This window comes from Phocoena phocoena, chromosome 5 (assembly GCF_963924675.1).
Source record: "Phocoena phocoena chromosome 5, mPhoPho1.1, whole genome shotgun sequence".
Classification (NCBI taxonomy): Eukaryota; Metazoa; Chordata; class Mammalia; order Artiodactyla; family Phocoenidae; genus Phocoena; species Phocoena phocoena.
The window spans coordinates 95,563,845-95,590,839 of NC_089223.1; the positions used below are offsets into that span (position 1 = coordinate 95,563,845).

General features: G+C 43.6%; 1 protein-coding gene across 4 annotated transcripts in view; it reads left to right on the plus strand.

Annotated features, from left to right (window-relative positions):
• LDB2 (LIM domain binding 2) overlaps positions 1-26,995 on the plus strand; it is a 380,605-nt gene that overhangs the window by 347,667 nt on the left and 5,943 nt on the right. For 3 of the 4 annotated variants that reach the window (XM_065877423.1, XM_065877427.1, XM_065877425.1), the window contains exons 6-7: positions 22,591-22,714; positions 25,768-25,919. In XM_065877423.1, the coding sequence (XP_065733495.1) occupies positions 22,591-22,714; positions 25,768-25,919 (276 nt within the window). The remainder of the gene's footprint in view (positions 1-22,590; positions 22,715-25,767; positions 25,920-26,995) is intronic. The other variant, XM_065877424.1, reaches the window with a different exon arrangement.

Here is a 26,995-nt window from a genome sequence, read left to right on the forward strand (position 1 = left end):
GCAGCCAGGGACAGACAGCACAGGACCCAGGTTCTAATCCCACTCCAACCCTGACTAGCTGGGGGCTCTGAGCGCCTACAAAAGGAGGAGGGGGCCCTCGTTGACCCTTCCCTCTTGATTGTTAGGGGGATGTTAGGAACAATAATCCGTCCTCCATGAGAGTTCTTTGCAAACTGCTATGATCTGTAACCACATAAAACTGTAAGAGAGGCTAATGTTTACCTCAGACTCTGTTATGCTGAATTCCTGACACCCTCCACGCTGTCAGTCACGGACTAGGTTTTCTCAGTAAAGAAACGAAGAAGGGAAAACAGCCCCGGCTGTTATGGATTTATTGATAAAGGAGTTTTTGCTTGGAATACATTTCACATATACAATTTTCCCCCCTGAATAATCCCTTCCCAGGAAGCAGTATTTCTATACCTAGATCTCCGTGCTGCAGGAAAAAACGAAGGAAATCTACACATTTCCTTCTAAAAGAAGGGAGATCAAGAGAAACTGGTTGTTACTTAATGAAAAGTAAACCATATTTTGCCTGTTAAAGTCTCCCAGAGTTTTCTTGCATTATCAGTCAAGGGGAAAAACAGTTGATATTTCTAAGAATCAAGAGGAAGAAAGTCCCTCTTTCCTAAAAAAAACATAGACACACAGTCACACAAACATGATTTTTGATGTCATACAACAATAAAAAATAAAAATCAACATTTTGAAAACCTCTAAAACGGCAATATCGAAATATGACTTCAGAAGGAAAAAAAAAACCTGAAGTGACTAATACGATTGGTGACAAAGTGTCCGCTCAGTACCGGGCCTGGTGCTTTACATACATCATCTCGTTTAAATTGCAGAAGAGCACTGAGAAGGATGTTTTATTTTGAGCACAGAGAGACTGAGTACCTGGCCTAAGGCCACGCAGTCATAAATGGAGGAGTAGGGTTAACAACCAGGCATGTTGGAGTTCTGACCTGTGCTTGCCCTCTAGACCTTCCTCTCCATCCCCTCAACGCCTCGGGAGGCTTTTCAGCTGCCTTGCCACCTCCTTCTCTAGCCGTTCTCCATCACCTGAGCCATCCGCGTTACATGATTCCCAAGGATGACATAACCAGGATTCCCTCCACCCTAGGACAACCTCCTTTTAGGTGAGAACACATCTCCTCGTTACACAGGCTAATTTGAGTTAACACAGATGCCTGTGCCTCACGCCGTGGGCTTCCCCTTCTCGCCCAGGTGGCAGGGGTTTTTCTGTCACCTGAGGCAAAAGCATCTTCAAGAGGCACCATCCTCTCTGGGAAGTGACAGAGGCCACCAGGGCAATCTGACCCGCAGCCCAGCTCGCCTGAGTGCCCACCCCGTGTGGCCCAGGAAGGCAACATGGCCCGGTGGACCACATGGATTTTCTTAGTGTGTGATTTGTCTCTGGACTCCAGGATAGGGTGACACCTGCTGATACAGCAAACACTGAGTCCAGTCTGTTGACCTAGGGCCCTCTGCTCTCTTTTTTTCATACTATACCCTCAGGAAATATTTCTGCTATTCATAAGTAGGTCTTCTTGTCCTGTAGAAAAGTCCACCAAATTTTGCCTGATTTTAATTTTATTAAACAGCAATTAGTCTGGAAGTGGTATATAAGGAAAACACGGCACCTTTCCTCTTCACAGGGGTTATGTTTGGGACTGGAAAAATACTTACATTCACATTTTACAAACTGTTCTTCCAAACAGAAGTCCCCGATCAAAGAGCTTGGTGGTAAAATGCTAGGTTGAATCATATAAAATCGCCACTATTTGACTGTTATTTATGTACAAAAATGGCAATTTTGATTTACAAAAAAAAAAAGAGTTCAACTTAGTAATAACTTTGGGAAATCTGGCATTCTCCTCTTGGGAATTCAGCTGATGGCTCCGAGAATTCCTGCAGAAAATTTACTTCATTTTAATTCATTCAATATAGTATTCCAAACTGCTTCAATCTGGGATATTTTTTATTCTTTTGTCAAACACTTATTAATATCTGCAAAGTACGCAGTAGGAAATATTGATAACATACATTTTACAGGCCTTGGGCTTTATTTCCTGCCAATCCTCCCCCAAGTAATACCAGACACTCCCCAAATATACTATTACTGCCTGATGCTTCTATACATCTGCACATGATTTTTCCCCTCTTTTCTGCCTGGCAAATTCCTTTTCACATTCAAAATCTAGTTCACTCCTTTCTGACCGTCACCCAGAAAAGAGAGCAACTCCCTTCTCTGAGCCAAAGCATCCCTGCCACACTGGTCCTGAGTGTGAAGAGGGGCCAAAACACTGGGAGTCAGGCCTCACTGTGGTTTCACCCAGTTAGTAAGACCCCAGAGGAGATGCTCCTCTTTATACTGGGTCGGATCGTAAAGTTACAGTGGGAGGCGCTGCCGTTTTCTTAACATGCTCGTGCATTGTCAGGCCGGGTGGGTGGGATAGAATAAGCCCTTTATGACTGATACAGAGATCTTATTTGTGTTTTTGTTTTTCACACTGAATTATAATTTCGTTTTCGCTTGTCCATCTTCCTCACTGGGTTTTGAGCTCCTCTGAGTTGGGGAACAGGGCTTATTTATTTCAGCATCTCCAGAAGCTACCCTAATGCCCATCTAATATCTAGTAGATCCTCAGAAAACAGTCTTTTAAAGTTATTATTATTTTTTTTGAATTTCACATAAAGAATAAGAAAAGAATAAAGGGCTAGATTCTGGTGAAGGAACACCTGTTCCGGGCATTCTGAGCAGAGCTATCTCGTGGTGTAAAGGGCAGTGTCAGGAAGGTCTTGATGAGGGAAGCAGGGTCGCGTAGGGACAGGTGGAGAGCCAGGGGACGCCCTGGAAGAATTATCCTAACCTGTCCTAATCCATTCTGGGTCTGACATCCTCCTCCTTGCTGGTAACTCAGCCAAGCTGTGCTCTTCAGAATTTACGCTGGAAAATGAAAATAGCAATTTCGTATCATTTTGCATCTACCAAATTGGCAAACTTATTTTTTCAAGGGTAAGGCATAGCGTTTGTGAAGATACACAGAAACGGGTGCTCTCTTAAACTGCACGAGGAATATAAATTAGCACGACTCTATGTTCAATAGTTTGTTTCCTTTCTCATGACTAGCACAGGCCTTTAGCAAAACCGGTGATGATAAAACATGCATCTCCTTCACCCGAGTGCTTCTGGTACCAGAGGCAAGAATCCCGCAAAGCCAGCCTGGACTCTTGAAGGATGGGGCTGGAAATTGTGGAGCAAGACCACTGGGGTGAGACTCGGTTTCCAAGACCCTAAGGAAGGCACTCCCACTCAGCCACGTACAAGTACCATGATGTCCCACGGGTTTAAGGATGGAGTCTGCGGTAGAACAAGCACTGCTAGGATATTCATCATATTTTACCACATACAAAATTTGGGAGCACAGCCAAATTCACTCAAGCTTGGACTGTAAAACCTATGTCATCCCCCAGGGCACCGTGGACAGAGCATTCACGGTTATTTAGTGATCACCAGAGAGAGGTGAGCTGTGCACAGGCCATCCTGCTCTGCGAGGCTCCCCGACCCCAGGTTTAGGATCATTTACCTTGAAAGCTAAAATTAGAGCATGGCTCCGGCACGAAGGCTCTGTTGGTGTAATGAATAATGCAGAGTCCTCGCGTGCTGTATGATAGGAATTGTGTTGCTAATTATATTGTTATGAATGTGGTTTAGAGTATTATTAATGCAGGAAATATCAATTCTTAAAAGCTTCTCTGGCAGGGAGATTTTTGCTTCAGTAGACACGAGCTGGCCTGTAAGCATTAAATACTCTCTTGCTTAGAGGAATTAATCTGTACTCTCTTTGAATACATTTAATTAAAATTTTGACTTTCCAGTAATTGTCATTTTTATGTAGCCCCCAAATGGAATTTTAGTGGAGGGAAAAGGTCTTTTATATAAGCACCATCTGTCCAGCCAGGAGATGGTGAAGGAGGAGGACTTCTCCTTTGAAGTCTTGCTTTCCTGGGAAAACCATGTGTGGAGTTAGAATGAAGGGACCACCATGGAGGGTATAATTTGACTGTGTCATTTGCTGTCACTTTTTTAGAACCTACCTCTGAGAGCCCATCACGAACCACTTTGGAGCCAGCTGACCCAGGCTCCAAAGTTCATTATTTCTTATATGTGCAGATATTTTCACCTGCAAGATTTTGCCTTGTCTCGGGTGATTTGTGAGGTAGCTGTTATTATTTTTATTTTTGCCAACGTGATGGTTTTAGAACTTCAGAAATGAATGTGGCAATGGGGATGGGGGAGAGCACTGTGTTCTACAACTTAAATATCTTATTTAAACCTCATAACAACCTAAGACTAGGCATTTCACCCCATTTTGAGAACACTGAGGCTTGAGGAGGTTAAAGGGTCACATAGCTGGTAGGGCCCAACTGGGATTTGAACCTTGGGTCTGACTCCAAAGCCCAAGCCCCTTCCTGGCTTCCTTCACTCAAGTTGGTTACTCTTCCATCTTCCTTCCCTCAAGTTGGTTACTCTTCCGTCATGGTTTGTTACTCAGCCATCCCATTTTGAATGGGACCAAGCAATTTCCTGGGATGTGGGACTTCTGGTTTTAAAATCTGGGGCTGTCCCAGGTGAAGCTGATCACCCTCATTCCAGCCCATAATTCCTCATCTTACACCATCTTCCCAGATGACTAATATCATCAGGTTATCCCAGAGAGGGGATTGAAGGCTACTGACCGGCTCCCTCCCCCGAAAAGTGGTTGACCTCCAAGAAATGTCCAAGTGACTCACAGAGGGAGCAGATGCCACAGTGAGGGACAGAACTTCCCTGAAACAAACCAGAACCAGGAAGTCACACTAAAAGGCCCTGGGTCAGTTACCACCATATGCTAGTCCCTCCATCGGAAAAAAATTTCTTCTTGTGTTGGGTTTGGAAAAACATAACAGTATTGTTCAATGCCAGCTGTCATGGAGACAAATAAACAGACGTGGTCTATTAGGGTGACAGAGAAAAAGCAATGTTTATCAAAGGTTCACCTCTCCAAATAATTTGCAGCAGATTTAAGAAGCCCTCCATGAACACACTGAGTCCCACGCTTTGAGACTTTACTAATAAAGTTGAAAATATGCTAGTATACATATAGCTGGCACTAAAGAATAGGGAATAAATGCCTGGAAGTGTGTCAGCTTATTAATCATTCCTTTGTAAGCGGTGTTCTTGCTTCCATTGCTGCAGCATCGAACCACAGTTCATTGGCTAAAGGCCAGGCTAGCTTTCTCACTGGCATATTACCATGTGCTGGGGTTCTGTGCTTCTTGTCCATTTATTAACGCTGCAGACTTCCTACCGTTTAGTCTAAAAATAGCATCAGTTCTGTGGAAAACACTGCATTTGTGCTTTAGCCGTGGTATAGAAGCACGAAAGAATGTGTGTATGTGTGTGTGTGTGCGTGCGTTTGTGTGCCTGGAGAAAATATTGTGATGTCTGAAATCCATAATTTGTTAGGCTCCTGAAAACCTTATTTTTGGCATACTGAAAATTAAAAGAAAAAAATTAAAAGGGAAAGTGGGGAGGTTTCAAAGGAGAATAAAAAAGGAAGCTGATTTTTCCCCCCAGAACCCTAGCTATGTATAATCTGTTTATTTTCAGTGCCCATGCGGATCATGCTAAACTAGAAAGAAACCTTAGAAACAGTCTTTTATAAGAGCCTTTTATTCCTAAATGAAAATTGTGCTGTGCTCACCCTAGATGCTATTCTGCTTTCTCTCATCAGTTTGAACTGCCAAGTGTCCACAGAAAAATGATCTGTTGGCATATTTCCTTATATGATATAGAACTGCCTCCCTTTTGGGTACTTTTGGATAGGAGATTCCCAGATAAAAATTATTCCAATAGTAAGGTTTTCCTAAACCACATGCCTGGTTTGAAAATGTCCATCTGTCTACTAAGCCGGGCCAGTGTGGTATGCGCAAGTCTGGATGACACAGTGATGATTTATTTTGGACTCCAAAGAACTTGAACAAGACAAATAGTGTTTGAGAAGCCATGTGAACCTGATGGAGCTGCCAAGGACACAGGTGAAGAGTGATAGGGGACGCATTTCATAATGGAAACACGAAGCACAGAAGGAGTGATAAGGTTTCTTTGCTGCATAAATAGGAAAAGTGAACAGTTTGCATATCAGATGCATCAGGTGTTAGGATTTGACGCAGAACTCCTGAATAACGTGTTGTTTGCCTTTTGGAGAAATTAAGAGGAAGGAAATGTCATTCTGCAACTTCACACCAGATAGTGAAGAGAGATGGGAGACTAGGAAATTGTCATTTCCTAGGCTGCTTCCGAAAGATACCGTTGGGAGCCAAGGGTCACAGGGAGGTCACAGAGGGACTGAGACGCCCACAGCTGGCCCGAGAAAAGCACCCTTGGCAGGATGCTTTTTTAATCAACCTCATGTGCCAAAGGAAGAGATAACTTTGCAATAGCAGAGGGTAGTGGAAAGAATGTGGGCTTTGGAATAATCCATTTCTTCAATAGATGTTTACTTGAGCACCTGTTATTGGCTGAGATCCTGTCTGGGTGTAGGATTAAAAGGAGTTATGCTCAGATCTGGCTCTAGTACTTTCTAGCTGTGGAATAGGGGAAAAGCACTGAAGTTCTCTAAAAATCTGGTGAAAGCCTCTGAAAATGGGGATAACTAGTCCAAATCCGTAACATTTTTGTGAAGATGAGTTAGTTTATGGAAGGTGAGTCACTTAAATCTCTCTAAGTTTATCTATAAAATGAGGATAAAAATATCCAGTTCCTAGGGCTGTTGTGAAGTTTAAAAGGGGTAACAGAGCAACTCCCCAAAATAGTAGATGACATTTTTAAGATTCGTTGTGAATAAAATTCAAGAACAGGGCTTCCCTGGTGGCGCAGTGGTTGACAGTCCGCCTGCCGATGCAGGGGACACGGGTTCTTGCCCCGGTCCGGAAAGATCCCACATGTCGCGGAGCGGCTGGACCTGTGAGCCACGGCTGCTGAGACTGCACGTCAGGAGCCTGTGCTCCGCAAGAGGAGAGGCCACAGCAGTGAGAGGCCCGCGTACCGCAAAAATAAATTTAAAAAAAAAAAAAAAAGTCTATAATCTTAGGAGTCTTGTGGTAACTGCTTGCTGATTTATAAATAACTTGAGAGTCTCAGACTTCACCTGAATTTAGTAGCCTAAAATGAATTTATGGTTGTGTTTTCATGCCTATCTTGCTGGAAGGCCCCCAGGTTAGTTCTGCCATTTGCATTGCCATCTCCAATGAAGATGCCCACCCAGGTTCCCTGCTGCTCTCAGAGGGTCTAGGGAACACATTGTTCCTCACATCTAGGGATTCAGTGCCAGAAGAGGCAAGGTCAGGCAAATGTCAACCATAAAACTCTCTTACACACACACACACACACACACACACACACACACACACACACCAAAAAAGGAGGGAAGCTGAAGCCTCAGCCTATTGGGTCAATTTCATAGCTAGAACAGGAATAGGTTCTCAATCATTGTATACAGAGCTTCTGTCAAGGGCTCAGGGACCAGGGATGCTCTGAAAGAACAGAAGATGAAAAGAAAACAATGAAATAAACACATGGAGGAAGATGAGAAAGGCAAGCTTCCAATGTGCGTAACTGTAGACAGATGAAGAAAAAATAAAAAGAACTACCATCTGTGATCCCTCTTGAGACTCTTAATATTCTCGGGGGGAAATACACAGAGTAAAATTAGAAGTGATGTATATTTAAGTTTTCATGTGACTCCAGAGAAAAAGCAACAAAGGAGCAGGATCCTCAGTGCCTAACTTGATTCTGCCGAGGATGAAGGAACCAGGGCCCTGCCCTACCTGCGACCTGGCCTCGTCCATTTTTTGACAGTGAAATTTCTGCAGCTAAGACTCATGAGAGGATATTCCATTCATTCATTCATTCAATCAACACTAATTTGTTTTTCTGCCTGCCTACGACGTGCCAATTTCTGATGACACAGATAAACAACTCTTGCAGCCTCAGGATCCCAGTTCCTTTAGGGAAGCAGATATATATTCAGTTCATTATAATGCAGGGTGACAGAGATGTGATCACACGCATGAGTATAAAAATTAAGAGGGAGTAACAGACCCAGTGTGGGGGCTACATTCAAGGTGGTTGAAGCTAATAAGTCCCTGAAAGCTGTGTGACCTTGGACCAGTTACTCAACCTCTCTGGTCTCCCTTTCCTCTTCTGTGTATCTGTACGGTTAATGGCGCTGGGAGGGTGAGAAAATCCATGGAAGCCACTGAGCCCACTCCCCAGTGCCCAGTCAACACTGAGTGCTAGGCGTGATTAGAGGTAGTGATTCATTAACAAGCTACTAAAAGTTTTATAATCATGGTTTTCTTCCCTCCTGAAAATTTTTCAAGGGAATTTTGAGGTGTTTGAAGAGTTGAAATATGGCTCCTCGGATCTTGGCTAAGACTCTGCTGCTCTGAATTAACTGGAGTAGATGGTAGACAGGACACGCTCTTTCCTGAGTTCCCAGACACTTGAGTTCCACAGTGAAATTTGGCTTTGTACATAATGTCTTTGCCTTCACGAGGTCCCCAGGCATCTGTCCTTTCCTCCATCATTTATAGATGGCCTTACAGCCTTCAGATTTCTCCTCATGAACCACTTTGTTCTCCTGAAATCCTCTCATCTCCCTAGACCTTTCAGGTTCTGATGGCAGATGGCACATCATTGAGTTCTACCAATTAGAAGGCCTGCTGGCCTCCCAGCACTTGTGTGCTTAAATATCTAGGTCCAGGCAGTGCAAAAGTAGATCAGACCCTGTCGTCACATTGCTTATAATCAGCATCTCTTCCTTCTCAGGAGACTCCAAACATTGGTACTCCTCTACCCGAAGCCCCCAGTGTCTTCCCACTCCACTCAAAATCAAACCAACATCCTCCTTATGACCACCATGATCCAGTTCCTCACAACCTCTCTGAATTCTTCTCCTACTGGTCTACTCGTTCTTTCCCCTCCAACTGTACTTCTTTCCTAGATTTTCCTCAAACCCCCAGGCCTTTGCCCTTGCTATTCCTTCTGCCTAGAATGTTTTTCCCCCAAAGAGCCCACTTTCTAACTTCCTCTGAGTTGAGGATTGCCAGATAAAATACAAAATGCCCAGTTCAACTTAAATATCAAATAAATAATGAATAAGTTATTATATTTATTACTTCAACAGATTATAATTTATTGTCTGAAATTCAAATGCAACTGGGCATCTTCTATTTTTATTTGCTAACTACATAACCTTATTAGAGATCTTTACTTAGATATCAACTTTGGGTGATCCTATTAGTTTTCTATTGCTGTTAAAACAATTATCATGAATTTAGTGGCTTAAAACACCACAAATTGGGCCTCCCTTGTGGTGCAGTGGTTGAGAGTCCACCTGTCGATGCAGGGGACATGGGTTCGTGCCCTGGTCCAGGAGGATCCCACATGCCTCAGAGCGGCTAGGCCCATGAGCCATGGCCGCTGAGCCTGCGCGTCCGGAGCCAGTGATCCACAACAGGAGAGGCCACAGCAGTGAGGGGCCCGTGTACGGAAAAAAAAAAAAAAAGCCACAAGTTTGTTGCCTTGTAGATCAGAAGCCTAACATGGATATCACTGTGCTCAAATCAAGGTGTCGGCAGAGCTGTGTGCCTTTCTAGAGGCTCTAGGGGAAAATCAGTTTCCTTGCCTTTTCCACCGTCTTAGAGGCCACCCACATTCCTTGGCTCAGGGCCCCCTCCCATCTTCAAAGCCCTCAATGTCAGGCCAAGTTTCTCTCATGCTGCCATCTTTCTGATTCTCCTTTCTGATTCCTTCTTCCATTTGTCAATACGCTTATAATTAAATTGGACCCATCTGGATAACCCAGACTACTCTCTCCATCTCAAGATCAGCTGATGAGCAACTTTAATTCCCTTTGCCATGTAACCTGACATATTCACACATTGAAGGGATTAGGCCATGGACATCTCTGCAGAGCCATGATTCTTCCTAGCATAGTGACTTTAGCCAAAGTGTCCAAATTTTCCACCCTCCCAACTCCAACATTTCATGTCTCCTTTCCCTGCTTCCTTTTTTCTCTTTGGTACTCATCACTACCATACATCTTTTGCTTTTTAAGTGTATCTGTCTCCTTCACTAAAATGTAGTTCTATAAGAGGACTTTATTTCTTTTCTTTATTTCTGTTTACAGCATCCCCAGCACCTAGAGCAAACACGGGGCATATAGTATGTATTCAATAAATGTGTGTTGAGTGAGTGAATGAGTGAGTGAGGGGACCCCAGCCTCTTCCAACTCCATTTTCATAAGGCATTGCCATTGTCAGCATGAATCCCTCTTTCCACCCATCTCGCTTTATCCCTGGGAAGGGAAATGGCTGCTGATTCAAGGCTCCGCAGGCATAATGATGGAGGTGGCCGGGGAGCAGTCAGGCAGCTGAGCGCTCCATTATTGAGAAATCACTGCTTCCCTTTGTGTCAGAGTGGAGTGGCAGGGAGGGCTGTTGCCTGGCAGAAGCTCTCGGAAAGCAGACAGGCAGGCACTCCAAAGGCAGCTGGGCTCTGGGTGTCCAGGACCAAGAGAGAGAAGTCCATACCCGACACTGACCAGAGCCCAGAAATCCTCCCAGACAGCGGCCACAGGGATGCTGCTCCAAACTCCAGAACACAATGCTGTCTTTAATAGCCTTGTGGGTATTTACACCAGAGCAGGAGAAAAACATAAGCACGCAGTGAATGTTCGGGAGGGATTATAACTGCATGAACAAGATAGCCATGTTCCTTGAAAACTCACTGACAGCTCCCAAGGACCAAATCCCAATTCCCTTACTCACAATATTGGGATTGTAAGGCCTCGTTCATAAATGCTAGTACTTAAACATTACCTCCTTGCAACTACACAGTTTCTCAGTTCCCCGGGAAAAATAACCAACATGTTACAAAAACTACCTATTTCCAACAAGGAACAGCGTGGACCAGTGTAAATGCCCCCAGTGGTGCGATCGGCACCGGTCGGCTTCGGGGACAGTCGCCACTGCTTGAAGACAGAGCAGCCAGTGTTTACCTTTAGGGATATTTGGTGCTTTTGTTTTACCAACCACGTCAAAATGTCGATGAGGCTTTCCTCACGCTCGGGAAATGTGGCTGAAAGAACAGCATGATATTTCCATATTGCAGTTCGGCATTCAGCTTAGCGGCACTTGTGGAGGGCTCGTCATGCACAGCATGCTTTTGGCCACATCAGTTGCACCTCTCGGCTCCTGTGGGGCAGAACCTGAGGCCTTGATGAGTCTGACCACTGCCTGCCTCTCTGCTGTAGCTCACACAAGTCAACGCTAATCCCATCATTTTGCGGTTTCTAATTCTGTGTTCTCTCTTGCATTCACACATGTATTCCCTCTACCCGAGATCTCCACCCTAACCTTCATCCTGGCTGTCTTCTCTTTCACTTGGCTGATTTCTAAGTCATCTCTTTAGCTCTCAACTTAAATATCGGTTCCTCCTGGCAATGTTTCCTGACATCGCTTGCCCCTCTCCTTTACAATATCCAGCCCATTTGGAATTCTTGTTTATCATCTGTCTCCCATCTGGACAGTAAGCTTCAAGGGAGGGAGGTTGTGTCTGCCATTTCGCCATTGCATCCCTGCTACCCAAGTTACTGTAATTACAAAGTGGATGAAGCAAGATCTGACCCATTTTCTGATGTCTGATCACCTATTTGTTTATGTTTTCCATTCGATCATATTCATGGATTCAAGGGGTCATTCAACCCACAAACATTAGACTCATTGGTTGGTGCTTGGCAATATTTTAAAAAATAAAATAATAGGACACAGGCTAGGTCTCCAGTTCTTTACAGTGTCGTGAACTATGATAGTTCTCAGTGGCTTAAGGCAGACCTAAGGCAGTCAGGCTGCTTTAACAAAATACCGTAGACTATGTAGTTTAAACAACAGAAATCTACTTTCTTACAGTCCTAGAAGCTGGAAAGTCCAAGATCAAGGTCTGGCAGGGTTCCCTTTCTGGCGAGAGTGCTTTTCCTGGCTTGCAGATTACTGCCCTCTTGCTATATTCTCACATGGCCTTTCCTCAGTGTGTGCATGTGGAGAGAGAGAGAGAGATCTCTGAGGTCTCTTCTTCTTCTTACAAGGCCACCAATCTATCATATTAGGACCCCACCCTTATGACCTCATTTAACCTTAATGGCCTCCTAAAGCTCTATATCCAAGTATAGTCACATTGGGGGCTAGGGCTTCAATGTAGGAATTTGGTGGTGGGGTTGTCACTTTTCAGTTCATAGCATCTATAGTACCAGTTATTTAGTCAAAGGCTAATCAAAGGTTTTGCAGTAAAGATATTTTGCATTTGGTTTTTCCTTGGTTATCGTCTAGCCCTCAGTTGACTTTGAGTAAAATAGAGTACTGTTGGGCTGAGCTTCATCCAATCAGTTGAAGGTCTTAATAACAAAACTGAGATTTCCTGGAGAAGAGGGAATTCTGTCTCAAAACTGACGCATTAACTCCTGCCTGAGATTCCAGCTATGGAAACTCTGGATTTCAGACTCGCTAACCACTGCAATCACATGAGCTGGTTCCTTCAGATACATACATACATACATCCTATTGGTTCTATTTGTCTGGAGAACCCTATCTAATACACTGGCAGACAATAAAGAGGCTCTTAGAGTAATTCTGAGCCACTGACCTTCATTTTCAGTGTCGGACTCATCTGAGGGCATAACAACTGCTCAACAAGAATTTTTTAAATTTACCTGAAATTTGCTCATAGCCCTCTAGGAACAGACAGAACTCCTTAGATATTTGTTAATGATTGTGGGATATTTCCAGGCAGATGTTTCCTTTTTCCTTTGGAAACTTTCCAGCTACTATGCCCTAGAATTTAGAGACGCTGGTAGAACACATGAATGGATACTTGTGGCAATGGTTCAGTGATAAAATCAAGTTATTTACAGGAAAGGCATGTTGACTGAACATTTTTTTCTTTATTTACCATTTTTATTATGTTTGGCCTAATTTTATATGACAAGCGCATAATTTTAATTTTTTCTACTATACTCTTCTACACTTTGATTTCCTTTTTCCAGCATCTAAGAGAAAAACAAATACCATACACTAACACATATCTATGGAATCTAAAAAAAAAATGGTTCTGAAGAACCTAGGGGTAGGACAGGAATAAAGACGCAGATGTAGATTGAGGACACGGGGAGGGGGAAGGGTAAGCTGGGACGAAGTGAGAGAGTGGCATGGACATATATACACTACCAAATGTAAAATAGATAGCTAGTGGGAAGCAGCCGCATAGCACAGGGAGATCACCTTGGTGCTTTGTGACCACCTAGAGGGGTGGGATAGGGAGGGTGGGAGGGAGATGCAAGGGGGAGGAGATATGGGGACATATGTATACGTATAGCTGATTCACTTTGTTACACGGCAGCAACTAACACAACAATGTAAATCAATTATACTCCAATAAAGACGTTAAAAAATTTTTTTGAGTAGAAAAAAAAATGACTGAACATTTTAAACAACCATTGTATCACCAAAATCTAATAATTAAGCTGTGCGTATATTTGCATCGGGCAGGGAACATCCATGAAATTTTACTAGGTATGTTCTGACAAATTTCCAAATGTCTTCCATAAAGCACCTGCCCCCTCCCCGGACTGATTATCCCCCCATCATAATAAACATGTATAGAGCAATTTCAGTATGTTAGAACCTAGGTACATACTTTAAGCAGATTTTCTTGTTTCTCCTAACAATATAATTAGTTAGGTACCATTGTTATCCTGACTTTGCAGATGGAGAAACTCAAACACCAAGAGCTTAAGTAACTCACCCAAGGTCACTCATCTACTAAGTAGCTGCCATTCAAACCAGAGACTAGTTTGCATGCTTAACCCCTACACAAGATGCCTCCACACACCTTTTAGATACAGTAAGTCCCCTACATACGAGGTATTACTGTCAGGCCACCTGATAGAAGCTGGCACCATAGTGGGCCTTGGTGACAGCTGTTGGAGAGGCCATCTGAACCACAGAAAGGACAAGAAATACCCTTACTTATTTCTTTACCCATGTGGTACCATGAGTGGTGTCCCTCAAAAATCCATGTTTATCTGCAACCTGAGGATGTGAATTTATTTGGAAATCCAATGACTAATGTCCTTGTAAGAAGAGGAGAGGACGCAGAGACATGGGGGGAAAGACCATGCGAAGACAGAAGCAGAGGTTGGAGCCATGCAGCCACAAGCCAAGGAACACCAAGGAACTCCCGCGCCAACAGAGGTGGGAAGAGGCAAGGAAGTCTTCTTCCCTAGAGCCTTCAGAGGGAGCACAGCCCTGCCAGCACCTCGATTTCAGACTTCTAGCCTCCAGAACTGAGAAGAAATAAGTTTCTGTTGTTTAAAGCCACCCAGTTTGTGATACTTTGTTACGGCAACCCTAGCCAAATAACTCAACCCACTTTCCTCCAGTCTTTCCTGGTGCCTCCAACTGGCCAAAGCTCACCCAAGGCCAGTTGGGAAATAGTGTGCAGGGGTCTCTCCCCTGCAGTACAGAGCTGGGAGGAGGGGGTGGGTCTAAGGGTAGGAAGGCAAATGACCAGAACACTGTGGAAGGAGTGCCCGTACCAAATGACAGGGCAGAGAGATTAAGTCCATGGGTCCGAAGGAAAGGGAATGAGCATTGGAGGCCTTGAACCATCTCTTCGTGGGCCTGACTGGTGCTGCCGAAAACAGCCGTGAGCTTGGCTCTGTAGCTCAGGAAAATCGCCCAACGCTTCTCTCCTGAGGGTGGGTCAGAAAAGCAGCCAGCGGCCTCAGTGACCACGCATAGGCGTCCTTCCTTGCAGCCTCAAAATTGAGATCAAGGCATAGATATTGAAACGCGCATGCATGATTCCTTGCTCTGGAAGAAGATGGTCCCTCCAAGTCCCGAGTGGTTGTCACTATACCCCCTCCTCTCCTGGAGCCTGGAGAGAGCTGCCAATCTCCAGGGTTGGATGTGATAACTTCCCTGAGTAATCAATTTGCAAAACAATTGAGAAAAGGCAAAGTCTCCCCTGGTTGAATCTTCAGATAAAAAAGAGGATGTTTTGAATTGGAAATCAATCTACCTTTAATCCTATCAGGAAATAAACCCAAATCATAATCTGATGCTTTGGAATTGCACAGCTTCTCAGGGAAAGCATTTCCTTCCCTCTCCTGTTTTTCATCCTCGGAGGCAGAGTGGGTTTTACTCACGTAGATGCCTGTTATTCATTCTTATCTGTTTCTAGGGGAATTACCTGCTTGTTTTGTTTTGTTTTCCTTTTAGATTCTGTACGTTATATTTTTCTATTGTTTTAATATAAGATCTCTTTTTGTGATGTGTTTCTTAATTAGGAGAGACTCCTTCACCCTTAGATAAGAGCTTGTTTATAACCATGCCCATCCTCTGATACCTTTCTAATTCAGAGTTAGCCAGAAGGGTAGGTTACTGGGGGAAAAAGAAAAGAGAAAGGACTCTGGTTTATGGATTTGAACATTTTGTATCTATCACTGAATTCTAAAACTGGATTATTATCAGAGACATTAGCTACTAAAATGCCATGGACCATTGGCCTGATGACCATCCCTTAGAGCATTTAGACCCCCTAAGTCTCAAGGAGACCAAGTGATTTACTTCCCGGAGTAGGTAGCCAATCACATCACACATTGCTGTGTTGGCTCAGGGAAACTGCACCACTGGTGCAACCAGTATTTATCATAATACCAACTTCCATCTTTCGAGCACTGACCTTGGGCATTGCATTAAGGATTTACAGATATTGTTTCAAACCTTCAGAGGTAAATATCAGTATCTCCATTTTACAGATGAGGAAACTGAGATTCAGAGAGACTGAAATTCGTTTTTTTTTAATAAATTTATTTATATTTTTGGCTGCATTGGGTCTTGGTGCTGCGCATGGGCTTTCTCTAGGTGCGACGAGCAGGGGCTACGCTTCATTGTGGTGCACAGGCTTCTCACTGTGGTGGCTTCTCTTGTTGCAGAGCATGGGCTCTAGGCACGTGGGCTCAGTAGTTGTGGCTCGCGGGCTCCAGAGCACAGGCTCAGTAGTTGTGGCGCACAGGCTTAGTTGCTCTGTGGCATGTGGGATCTTCCTGGACCAGGGCTCGGACCTGTGTCCCCTGCATTGGCAGGCGGATTCTTAACCACTGTGCCACCAGGGAAGTCCCAAGGCTGAAATTCTTGGCCAAGAACACACAGCTAGTAAATGGCAGACTAGCCATTGGGTTTGGATCCAGATGAATCTGGCTCCAAAGCCTGCACCCCTCTGTATCACCCACCTCTCTGTGTAGAGATACACCTCTCTGTGTATATTGTTCCTTGCCCAATACCACGTGCAAGGAACAATATAAGAGACATGGAGAGCCTTGGAACTTGTGATCTTAGCAGAGATTTAGGCCATTCATATTCAGAGAGTTAGACAACAGAGCAGTAGGGAGTTAGGAGCACAGGGTTGAAGTCAGGCAAACTTGACTGTGAACCTCTTTTCTGCCCTTCAGATGGTCGTATAACCTTTACATTATAAGAATCACACTCTTTAATATCAGCTCTGTGTGACTTACTGGCTTTGAGTCTGAGTTTTCTCACCTGTTAAAAGTGGACCAGGACGCCGTGAGGGTTAATGATATATGTCAGTTGCATACTCCAGGGACAAACATAGTTTAGATACTCCACAGCAATTATTAAGTTATGACTCAACAAATATTTGAGTATGCCTAATACCGTGTTAAATAAGAGAGAGAGAAAGGTACAATAAGGCTTGCTGTAGATAAGGAGATGAAACAAGTCCACGAGAGAGAAAAATTCCCAATGCAAATATTAACCCTGGGGTGCACGTAGGTTAGTAATAAGTGCTACAGAAGTAAGAGTCCTTTGTGGTTGGGGATGGTCAGAGACAGACGTGAGATCTGAGTTGGACCATGGAGGACCTTAATGGTCATACTATTATGACTCAAATATGGTTTGCAGACCAGCGCCAGACTGTGGATCACTTAGTGATCCACACCAAAATAAGGAGCTTGCTTTGGAATGTAAAGCAACTACCTTGTTGAACACATTGTTTAGTTCATCTGAGTTACTTTTTGACACAAGACTTTCTTAATGAAAGAGGCAATGAACTGAATTATACTCTAACTCAAGCTGTTATCCGGTCAAGGACACATAACAACTAGTTTGCAGACGGCCTCCTTTGTGTAGCATTGGTTTAGGACAGAGGTCAGCAACCTTTCTGTGAATGGCCAGATAGTAATATTTTGGGAGTCTGTGGGTCATATAGACTCTGTCATACTTATCCAACTGTGGCATTGTAACACAATAGGAGCTCTGGACAATACAGAAGCATGGCCGTGTTTAGCCCACTGGCTGTAGCTTGCCAATATCCGGCTAAGATGACTGAGAAAGAGGGAAGATGTTCAAGGCAAGAACACGAGCTGCTATGGACACAGTAACCCTGGACAGACCTATATGCAAAGAGTAGGTCAGTGGTTCAAGCTCAGAGTATGTCATCCATGATCTGGAAAAGACTGAACTAAATGTTGGAGGTCAGGACCCAGCTTTAGGAGTTATAGCCGAATGCCAACCCCAAGGCATCAGCTTTTTAGGCCAAAGCCAGCTCTGATAGGCATCACCCATTCCTGGGTTCAGGCCAGGAGATGAGCGAAAAGAAAAGGTGTGGGTGTACAGCTAAAGGAGAATCAGAGAACTGTCAGATGAAAACAAAACAAAATAGCGTACCGTCTGGATCTACCAGGTTCTTTGCTACTATGAACAAAGACAGAAGTCCCGGGACTGAGCTAAGGTGTCCCCGCCCAGCCAGGACATGTGGTAATTGGGTATATACATGTGCACATGTACAAAGCATTCTCCACAGAGGAGGCAATCAGTTATCTATCAAACGGACAGATTCATCACCTCTAAGCCCAGAAGACAATGCCCAGTCTGTCTGCTGCTAGCAAATGACTCCTTGCTATAAATCTGGCCAAGACACCTGGTAAATCATTCATCCATCCATCCACCCCTTCATTCCCTCATTCAGCAAGTCACCATTGTGGTTATAGGTTTTGGTTTCATACCAAAGGGTCAGTGCCGGGCCAGAATCCCGGAAAATGAAGTCGGAAGCATAAGGAGAGCAAGCCTGGCCTAAAACTCTCACTAAATCTGCCCAAAGGCATCCTCAGAGCTTTGCCAGGATGGGCAATGGGCAGTGGTTTTCTTTGCGATTCTAAGCGGACCTGGCAGGGGCTTCCTATTCAAAAAGAGGTCTCAGGCCTTGCTGGCTCCTGCCACCTTGCACAGTGCCCTGGGATTCTTCCTGGTATCTTCAGGCAACCCAAATAAAGAGGTAAACTGAGGCAAGCTCAAATGACCAGAAGTTGAGTTTATTCAGGAATAGCGGACGAACTGCAATTACGGAAACATGCTGTGAGCCAGCCCCAGTGAGTCCCTTGAGGATTAGGGGTGGGCTGTATTTATGGACAAGGAGTGCAAAGACAGGGAGGTCCAGCCAGAGTCCCAGCAGCAAGTTCACTGGCTTGAGGATGGGGACGGATTCTTGGCAGCTGTTCACTGGTCCGGAAGTCAGTTTCCATCATCCCTAAATCAAGTACTTATGGGAAATCAGTCTCTCACTCCTTAAGTTCCCTTCCTCTGAGGGCAGGTTGGGAGTCTCTGTTTCCTATCCTCCGGTTCTATTTTAGATGGAAATCTTTTCACACCTCCAACACCCCCCGCAGGTGTAGACCAAATTCTCTCATGATGCTGCAGTGTTGCAGATGTCACTGTCGGAGGCCTTTCTTTTCAGGCAAAGGGACTGGTCCACTGGGAACTTTGTAGCAGACACAACTTTACAGATAAAATCGTTCTTTAAAAATCAAAGGACGCTGTGCTATTATGCTCAGTTCCATTAATATGCCTTTGAGGTTGGAGTGAGGTGTGTGTGTGTGTGTGTGTGTGTAGGGCGGGGGCAAAGACATCTATATTGTAGCCTGGATCGTATATATTACAAACAGGGGACTCTTTACCTGGAATCAATGGATGGGAGTGTAAGAGTGTTCGTAAACCTCCAGATATTTTGTATAAAATTTGGAAGACAGCCTGCATAGCCTTCACCAGATTCTCAAGGGGGTCTGAGACCTCAGGGAGAGCAGGAATCCTGGCTCCAGAAGGACTTGGCTAGTGACTGAGGGAATCTACCCCCCCGAACTTTCCTGATCTCCTTTCATAAGGCCCCGGGGCCTTTGCTGTTGTCAAGATGCACTGGCTTTCTATGGGAGAAGGCAGGCTCTTGTCTGAGTTAGTTCTGCCACCTACAGCACGCAGCCTGGCAAAAGCACCATCTCTGCGCCAGAGCTGGATGCTCATTTGCATACATGAATAAGGGGCGGGATGTCTCTCCAGCCCAGTACCCCTCCACTGGAAGAAAAATGACTTTGGGGATTCCTGATTAGCATGCAGAGATGCAAATTCCTTTGGGGTGGGTTACAGCAACGGGAAGATATTTTTACATGAAAGGGGAAGGGATAAATCCTGAGGATTAGCACCTGTAAAAAGTGTTGCCCAAAACCCCGAGAGGAAAGGCACCTGGGGAAAAAAGAAAGAGAAAATGAGCTCGTGAGTTCTCACAATAAACGCAACTCTCCTACTTCCTAGCATGTGAAATGCTGATAATCCTTTCTAGGTCCAAATAGGCCTGACACTTAGGAGAAAACTCAATAAATGCTTGTTGATTTAAAGTAATAGAAATGTGGTTTGTTTTGCAATCTGTGCTGTGCTTGCTAATATGTAATCATAATATCTGTTTGTTGAACTTATGTGTCAAGACGTATTATCTCAAATTTCCCAAACAATATACAAGATGGGTATAGTTTCACAGGTGAAACTGAGACCCAGCATTACTAAGTGGCTCATCCAAGGGTATGCATCTGGTGACAGACTCAAAATCTAGACCTAGATCTCCTGATTTCTAAGTCCATGTTTGTTCCACTCCATCCATGTATTTTATAGCCACTGTAAGTCAATTGCTCAAGAATGGGAATGGACAAAAAGGAAATGGTTTTAAAACCTTTACAACATTTTTAGTTAAAAGAAAAAGTTTTCCCAGTCTTTAGAATTTCTCTGAAAGCTTTTCTTACTGCCCTAGCTTAATAATAGATGCAAACATCTTCTGACCCTGTCTGAAGCTAGCAGTGGTTCTTCTTTGGTGGATAATCCATTCTTATCTCTATGTGTAGAGATGATTGTGGAATCCTTCACTCCATTTGGTATGAGTGACAGGGGAAGACTTGAGGTTGTCTGTAATTTGCACATACTTTGATTTCCAGTGTGGAGCTGTTCGTAGAGGAATACACACTTGCAGTCTTGGAATATGGACTTAATTGCATATAGTAACTCTCCCTCTTTCACAGGGTTTTCCTCATTAACATTTTAGGTTTCAAAAAGGACTCCAAAGTAAACAAGAAGATAGACAAGATTGAAGACGCATCATAACTAACCCAGATCTCATTACTTTACAGCCTGATACACTAGGGTTCAGTAGCTTTGTCTCTCTGGCTCCCATTGCACCTGTGTTGTTCAGGCTTTGAAATCTTAGTCTCTTCTTCCAAAGAAACTGCAGATGGAAGGAGATTACAGTTGGCCCTTAAATGGGGTTTGTGGTTCTGGCAAAGTTTAGATCATCGATAGGTAAAAAGGGCTGAGAAATTTTTCTAGATGAAGGCAATTTTGATTATCATGCCTAGACTTGAGAAGAGAGGAAGGGCATGGAAAAGTGAGGTGGCTGGGGGGGGTGGGTAAGAAGAGAGGGGAATTTGAGCTGGAAACCCCTGGGGATTTGTGTATGTCTTGCTTCTATATTTGTCTCTTCTAAAGCCCAGCATATGCAGGGCAGTGGATCTCAATTTTGGGTAATATTTATCAGAATTAGATGGGAGAATACTTTTTTAAAATACAGATTCAGGACCCCACCTCCAGACTCAGTGAAACAGAAAGGGCAGAGTCTGGAAGTCTGCATTTTTAATAATCAACTCTTCTGATTCTGATGGAAGTGTTCCTTAGACTTTGAGGAACATTGGCATAGAAAGGTCCTCCAGTCTTTCTAAGAATCACTCCTTCAATGCATCCATTCATTTGAGCCAAATCTAGGAACACAGAGATAAAAGGCATAGTCTCAGCATTCAAAGAGTTCAAAGTTGAGTGGAAAAGAGACTTGGAAGCCGATGGTTACAAAAAGTAAATGAGTAAGTTTGTAGGGCAGAAAGGGCTGTGTGCTCTGGGAGATCTGTAGAGTCATCCAACTCAGCCCGCACAGGGAGAGGTGCAGAGCCAGGGGAGAAAGGCCTAACAGAGGAAGGAACTTTGCCTTCAAGGCTGAGTGGGCATTAGCCAGGAAGAGGGAGAGCAAAGAATTCCAGGCAGAGGGAACCAGTGGACAATAAGGAATGTGGACTCTAGGGAAATACTCAGGTGAGAAATGGCAGAAGGGAAGGGAGTAGTGAAAACGATGGCCCCATGAACATGGGGATTGCACATCTGCCTTTCATAATAAAATGACGTTTTTCCACATGGGAAGGTGCATTGCCAATGTTAGTATAGCTGTAACTGAAACAGCAATGGATGCATTGTTCCTAGTCTTGGTCTTTGCCCTTTCAATGCAGCAGCATTCTGAAAAGCTTCCAAATGAGAAAGAATTCAGAGAAGTCCAAGGCAATCCTAACTGAATTTACTTTCTTATTTCATTCATTAATCTTTGTCATCAGAAATCTTGGACCAAAGTAAAGCTGAAAGATCTAACTAAGGGAGAGAAGAAGGGCAACCGTGTGCAGAACCACAGAAAAAGCTCCCACACTGAGTGAAAGTTAGCATATGTTACTGACATTCTCATCTTGTGTAAAATACAAATGAGTATATGAATAAAAATAAAATAGTGTTCATCGTGGCCCTTTATAAGAATTAGGATCAAAAACTTACCTGTAGTTGCCACTTTCTTCTCCAAAGTTTAAAGGACCGCTTTCACTGCCACATAATCTACATAAACTAGCATTGTAACTCACAGTGTGTGGTTATACAAACAGGAACTACAGCAGAGACCAGAGTCGAAATCAGAGCACGCTGCGCTCCATGGAAGAGAGCTTTTTTCTTTAACCAGAGAGAATCATTTCAATTCAGAATAGAACCACATATATCCACCCAACAGTCAGTACAGAATGTGTGGGGATGTGTGTGTGTGTGTGTGTGTGTTTGTGTGTATAAACCACACTCAGCTATAATATGATATTATAGATGATGGTAAATTAAGTGGGCATTATCAAGTGTTGGTAATATTTCTTTTCCTCCAAACTTATACAGAGAAAATCAAAACCCGGGGTTGGGGGTGAAGTAACTTTAAACTTTCTTTTGGATTCCAGCTGTTAAAATTATTTATTGCAAATAATGTTATCAAGTAGTAAAACACCGATGTCTTTGAACTCCTTGCAGTTGTGTGTAATACTGGAGCCAATGCAGGAACTGATGTCCAGACATAAAACTTACAACCTCAGTCCACGAGACTGCCTGAAGACCTGCTTGTTTCAGAAGTGGCAGCGGATGGTGGCGCCGCCAGGTACGACTGCGTTCTTCACTCTCCATCTACGTGCTTTTTCTGAGGCTTCTTCTGGGGATGAAGGCGTGTGAAAAGGAAGTGATCATAAATGTATCAGCAAAGTAGTTTATAAGGGATATCCTGACTGTGATATTGGACCCAAAGACACTGACTTTGTGAAGGGCAAACATCCTTCTTAGATGTAGTGACCATCCTCGACAGTCTCCTCACTTGCTAGATTAGGACCTGAAACTCACAGAAGGAAATTGATTTATTTAACATTACCAAGAAAATATTGACAAAGCTGAAATCGGAACCCAGGTTTCCTGTCTTCCAGTCCAGTGGTTGTTCCACTGGACAAGACTGGTGGCTGCTCATGGCTTGCTGTGATTTTGTTTGTTCTTTGAAGAATGGTAGAAATTATGAAAAGAAAGGGAAGGAGGGAGGAAGAAGAAAGGAAGAATAGGAGGGAATAGAGGAGAGAAGGAAAGAAGGAAAGGAGGTAGGAAATAAATAAACATTTTTGGTCTATTTTTTTAAGGTATATAATATCAAAGAGTTCTCTGATCATGAAAAGAATACATAAAAGACTCCATTTCTCTCACTTCCCTAGAATGTAGTTTAGATACTATAGTCTCCTGCTGGGGTTCTGAAATTACTGCTTCCAGTCATCATTAATTGTCCTTCTATCTAGTACATTTTCACTCCCAGGCATGTGTTGAGCCTCACTGATCATAAAAGCAAAACGTATCCATTCGCTAAAAATTATTTTTATAAAGAGTAACTATTAACACGAGGCACATAGCCTTCCGAATCACAAAATATAATGGTCACCTTCTGCTGGTAATTGGCCAGGGGTTTTATGTAAAGTGAATATAGCAGATGTAACCAAGTACATACTTAGAAGGCTGAGAAAAATGAGCATTATTTTACGTAGAATAGTTGCATCCCCATCTTACAGGAATTATAGACATTTAGAACATTATTTTTCAAATGTGTTAAATGTGCGTAAATTGGCCTTATTTTCTTTCAGTACCAATAAGGCTTCAAAGGAAAAAATTTCGCTCACTAAATGTTTTGAACACCTATTTCGCAACATGTGCACATATAATTCATATATTATTCATTAATTCACTCATGAACTCAACAAGTATTTATTGAGCCCCTACTAGGTGCCAGGCACTGCCCTAGCCACTGTGGCTATAACACTACATGAAAATAGTCACAAATCGCAGCCCTCTCAGACCTTCCATTCTCTTACTGAATCCTCACGACAACCTTATGAGGTATTTCTTGCTATTCCCATTCGATATAATAGGCCTGAGATTTAAAGTAGTAACTTTCCAAAGTTAGCTGAAGCTAGTCAGTGGAGGCCCCTATGGCACAGTAAGTTTTTATGTCTTCAATTCGTGACTCTATTACCACAGCTACCTACTGCCAGTGGGAGTGATCCAGAGCATACCATTTAGGTGTATTTCCCCAAAATTCCATGAAAAAGTACGAATTGTTTTTTTAAAGCAGCCGATTTCAATTCAAGTCAAAGGAAGAAGATGCCTGTCAGGGAAAGATGGGTGTTTGCTTTACTTTAGAATGTACCTCTCAACTCTCCTCCAGCCCCATGAGCTGGAACAATTCTGTTTCCTGTTTCCATAACCTTCAGAATAAGCACCCATAACTCTCTATGGATAGGGATGTTAGGCCCTTTGATGAAACTCTTTAAACATTAGAGATAAAATATTTATGAAAGAAAATATGTTATATAAATAGAAACATAATCTCCTACTTCATCAAAAGTCAGAGATAACCTAATGGACTAAGTGGTCTTTGAAAGGACCTTCAAGGAGATCTTCCCCATTGTTCATCAGAAGCAGTATAGATGCCTCAAGAAAATGCTCCAAGGTTACCTCACTTAGTTCCAGTATGGTCCTGGCTTACCTTCTCTCCATCAGAGTTGGATCTAGAATAGGGTTAGCAAAAAGGATGCTCTTACATGCCATTTCCAATTCATTTAGTAACTGCCTGGAACAGGTTTCTGAAGATTTTTCATTCTCAAAGCAAAGATTATAATAGTACCTAGTTAATAGAGTTGCTGTGAATGTGAAATAATGACATAGAAAACATTAAAAATATGAAAATATTGAGTCATGCTCATAATACATAATAAATAAATAATATTCTTTTCACTACACATTTCCATGAGTCCCTATACTTCTATTAAGATGTTGCCTCATCCTTCAGGGCCAAAATATTTTTTTCCTATTTCTAAACAGACCTTTCTGGAAAAGGTCTAGCTTCTCTTCATTCATATATTGGCTATAGCATACTAAGATATTTTTTCCCCGGGAATTTTGAAATCAGTTGCATCTTTTAGACACCAGGATCCAAAGCATGGTTATTTCTACTGAGCTTGGGAATCCCTAAGTTCCACATCAATGGCTGATGGGATGGACACTTACTCTTCTTTGTATTGGGTTGGCCCAAAAGTTCGCTCGGGTTTTTCCATAAGATGTTACGGGAAAAACCCACACAAATTTTTTGGCCAATTTTTCAACATTTCAGCGTGCGAGAGCTGGGCTGCAATATGAGACTTAGCCAGTAGGTGCTGCTGTAACTCACTGGTTCACTTAATTGAGCTCGGCTCAATTCTCTCAACCCCTGGAGGTTCCCTAGGAGTCCCAGAGCCCTCCTTTTGTTATAAAAAGAGGGTAGACCACAAAAAAATGTTTTGCCCCCAATTCATAATGGTAATAATATTTTAAGTTCAAACGAAACTGCTTAGTGGTGTAACTCACCCTAAGACATATTAAGAGCTTCCAGACACACACAGTACATGACATCAGGAAGAACAATTAAATACAAATCACTTTATCAAGATACTAAAGAAAAGAGTTTCAGTCATTGTGTGCTACAAATAAATCAGCAGCTTTCTTCTTTTAGGTTTCATCAAGTTAAAAGAAGTGGAAAAAATATCAACAGTCCTACTCTTTTGAACTTACAAAAAACGGCTTCCCTGGAGGGCCCGTATTCTGGTGCTCACCCTGGCACTGACCCTCCTTCCATGTTTCATGTTGCAGCAGAGCCCACAAGGCAACCGACAACGAAACGGAGAAAAAGAAAAAATTCCACCAGCAGCACCTCCAACAGCGGCGCTGGGAACACCGCCAACAGCACGGGCAGCAAGAAGAAGGCACCAGCCGCCAACCTGAGTCTGTCCAGTCAGGTACCTGTAAGTCTCGCTTTCCTTTTAGGCTGAAATCCTGCCTTTGCCTGTCATCTCCCCGAGTCCAGGGGCCCTACGGCAAAGTCTCTTTTAGCTGCAATGACCTTCTGGGCCGGTTGGGGGGGCGGGGGAGGGGAAGGCAGGGACACTGGGTGGGAGGGGGGGAGGAGCTCTGTCCTGGAAACCTTCCCCGACAAACTGGGACTTAGAAAGGAATATGGAGAGTCTGTGCTGCAGTGGGACCGGAATGAAAAAGCCTTCAGAGTCGTAGACAGGAGATATGTCACTTAAGGTTTAATTAAAATATCACTTAGCAGGGTGCTGGTGGCATATAAGGGACTCTCAGCTCCATCACCGGGACCCTGTGCTCCCCTGGAAACTAGCTCCTGGCACTAAGGCTCCAGATTGTCCTTCGACTGCCCCCCGATCCCCCCCAGACATGGGCATCCCCTCTTATTTTAAGACCCAGGTGATTAACTCAAGGCCACTACAAATGCAGCTCAGTGGATTTCGCTTTCCCATTTCATTAGCTTAGGGGGAGGCTCAGCCCCTGGTTTGGTCTCAACTCTCTTGACCTCTTGACCCCTTTCTTTCATTTCTGGGTCTTGACAAAGGAAATGGGCCACTCAGAAGGGGGCTTCTTTGAACTCCAAAACTGACAGCTGAGGGCGTCCCCACAGAGGGTAAACTGGGCGGGAACTTTCTTCACCTCCCATGTTTTCTTCCTCCATTTGCTCCCTCCTGCCTGATTCCTTCCTGACTCTGACTTCCTCATCCCAGTACTAGACCACTTACCACTTTTAAATTCTCACGTGTCTTTAAGCATTTCTTGCCCCTTCTCCCCACCACGATGGCTTGTGGGTTTTCCTTCTCCGCTGCCCTTGTCACATCACCCTCACCAGGCTTTTGACTATCCTTCAAATCCTGGGATTTTCGTGGTGCTTCATAGGTACCCTCTAGATACTATGTCTTCAAAAATGCGCCCTTTCTTGTAACTTCTCTCAAGCGGTGTAATTTTACCTTTTCCCTCTTTCTCACTCTTTTCCCTCTCTTGGTCTGTGGGCCTCACCCTCTGCTTCTGA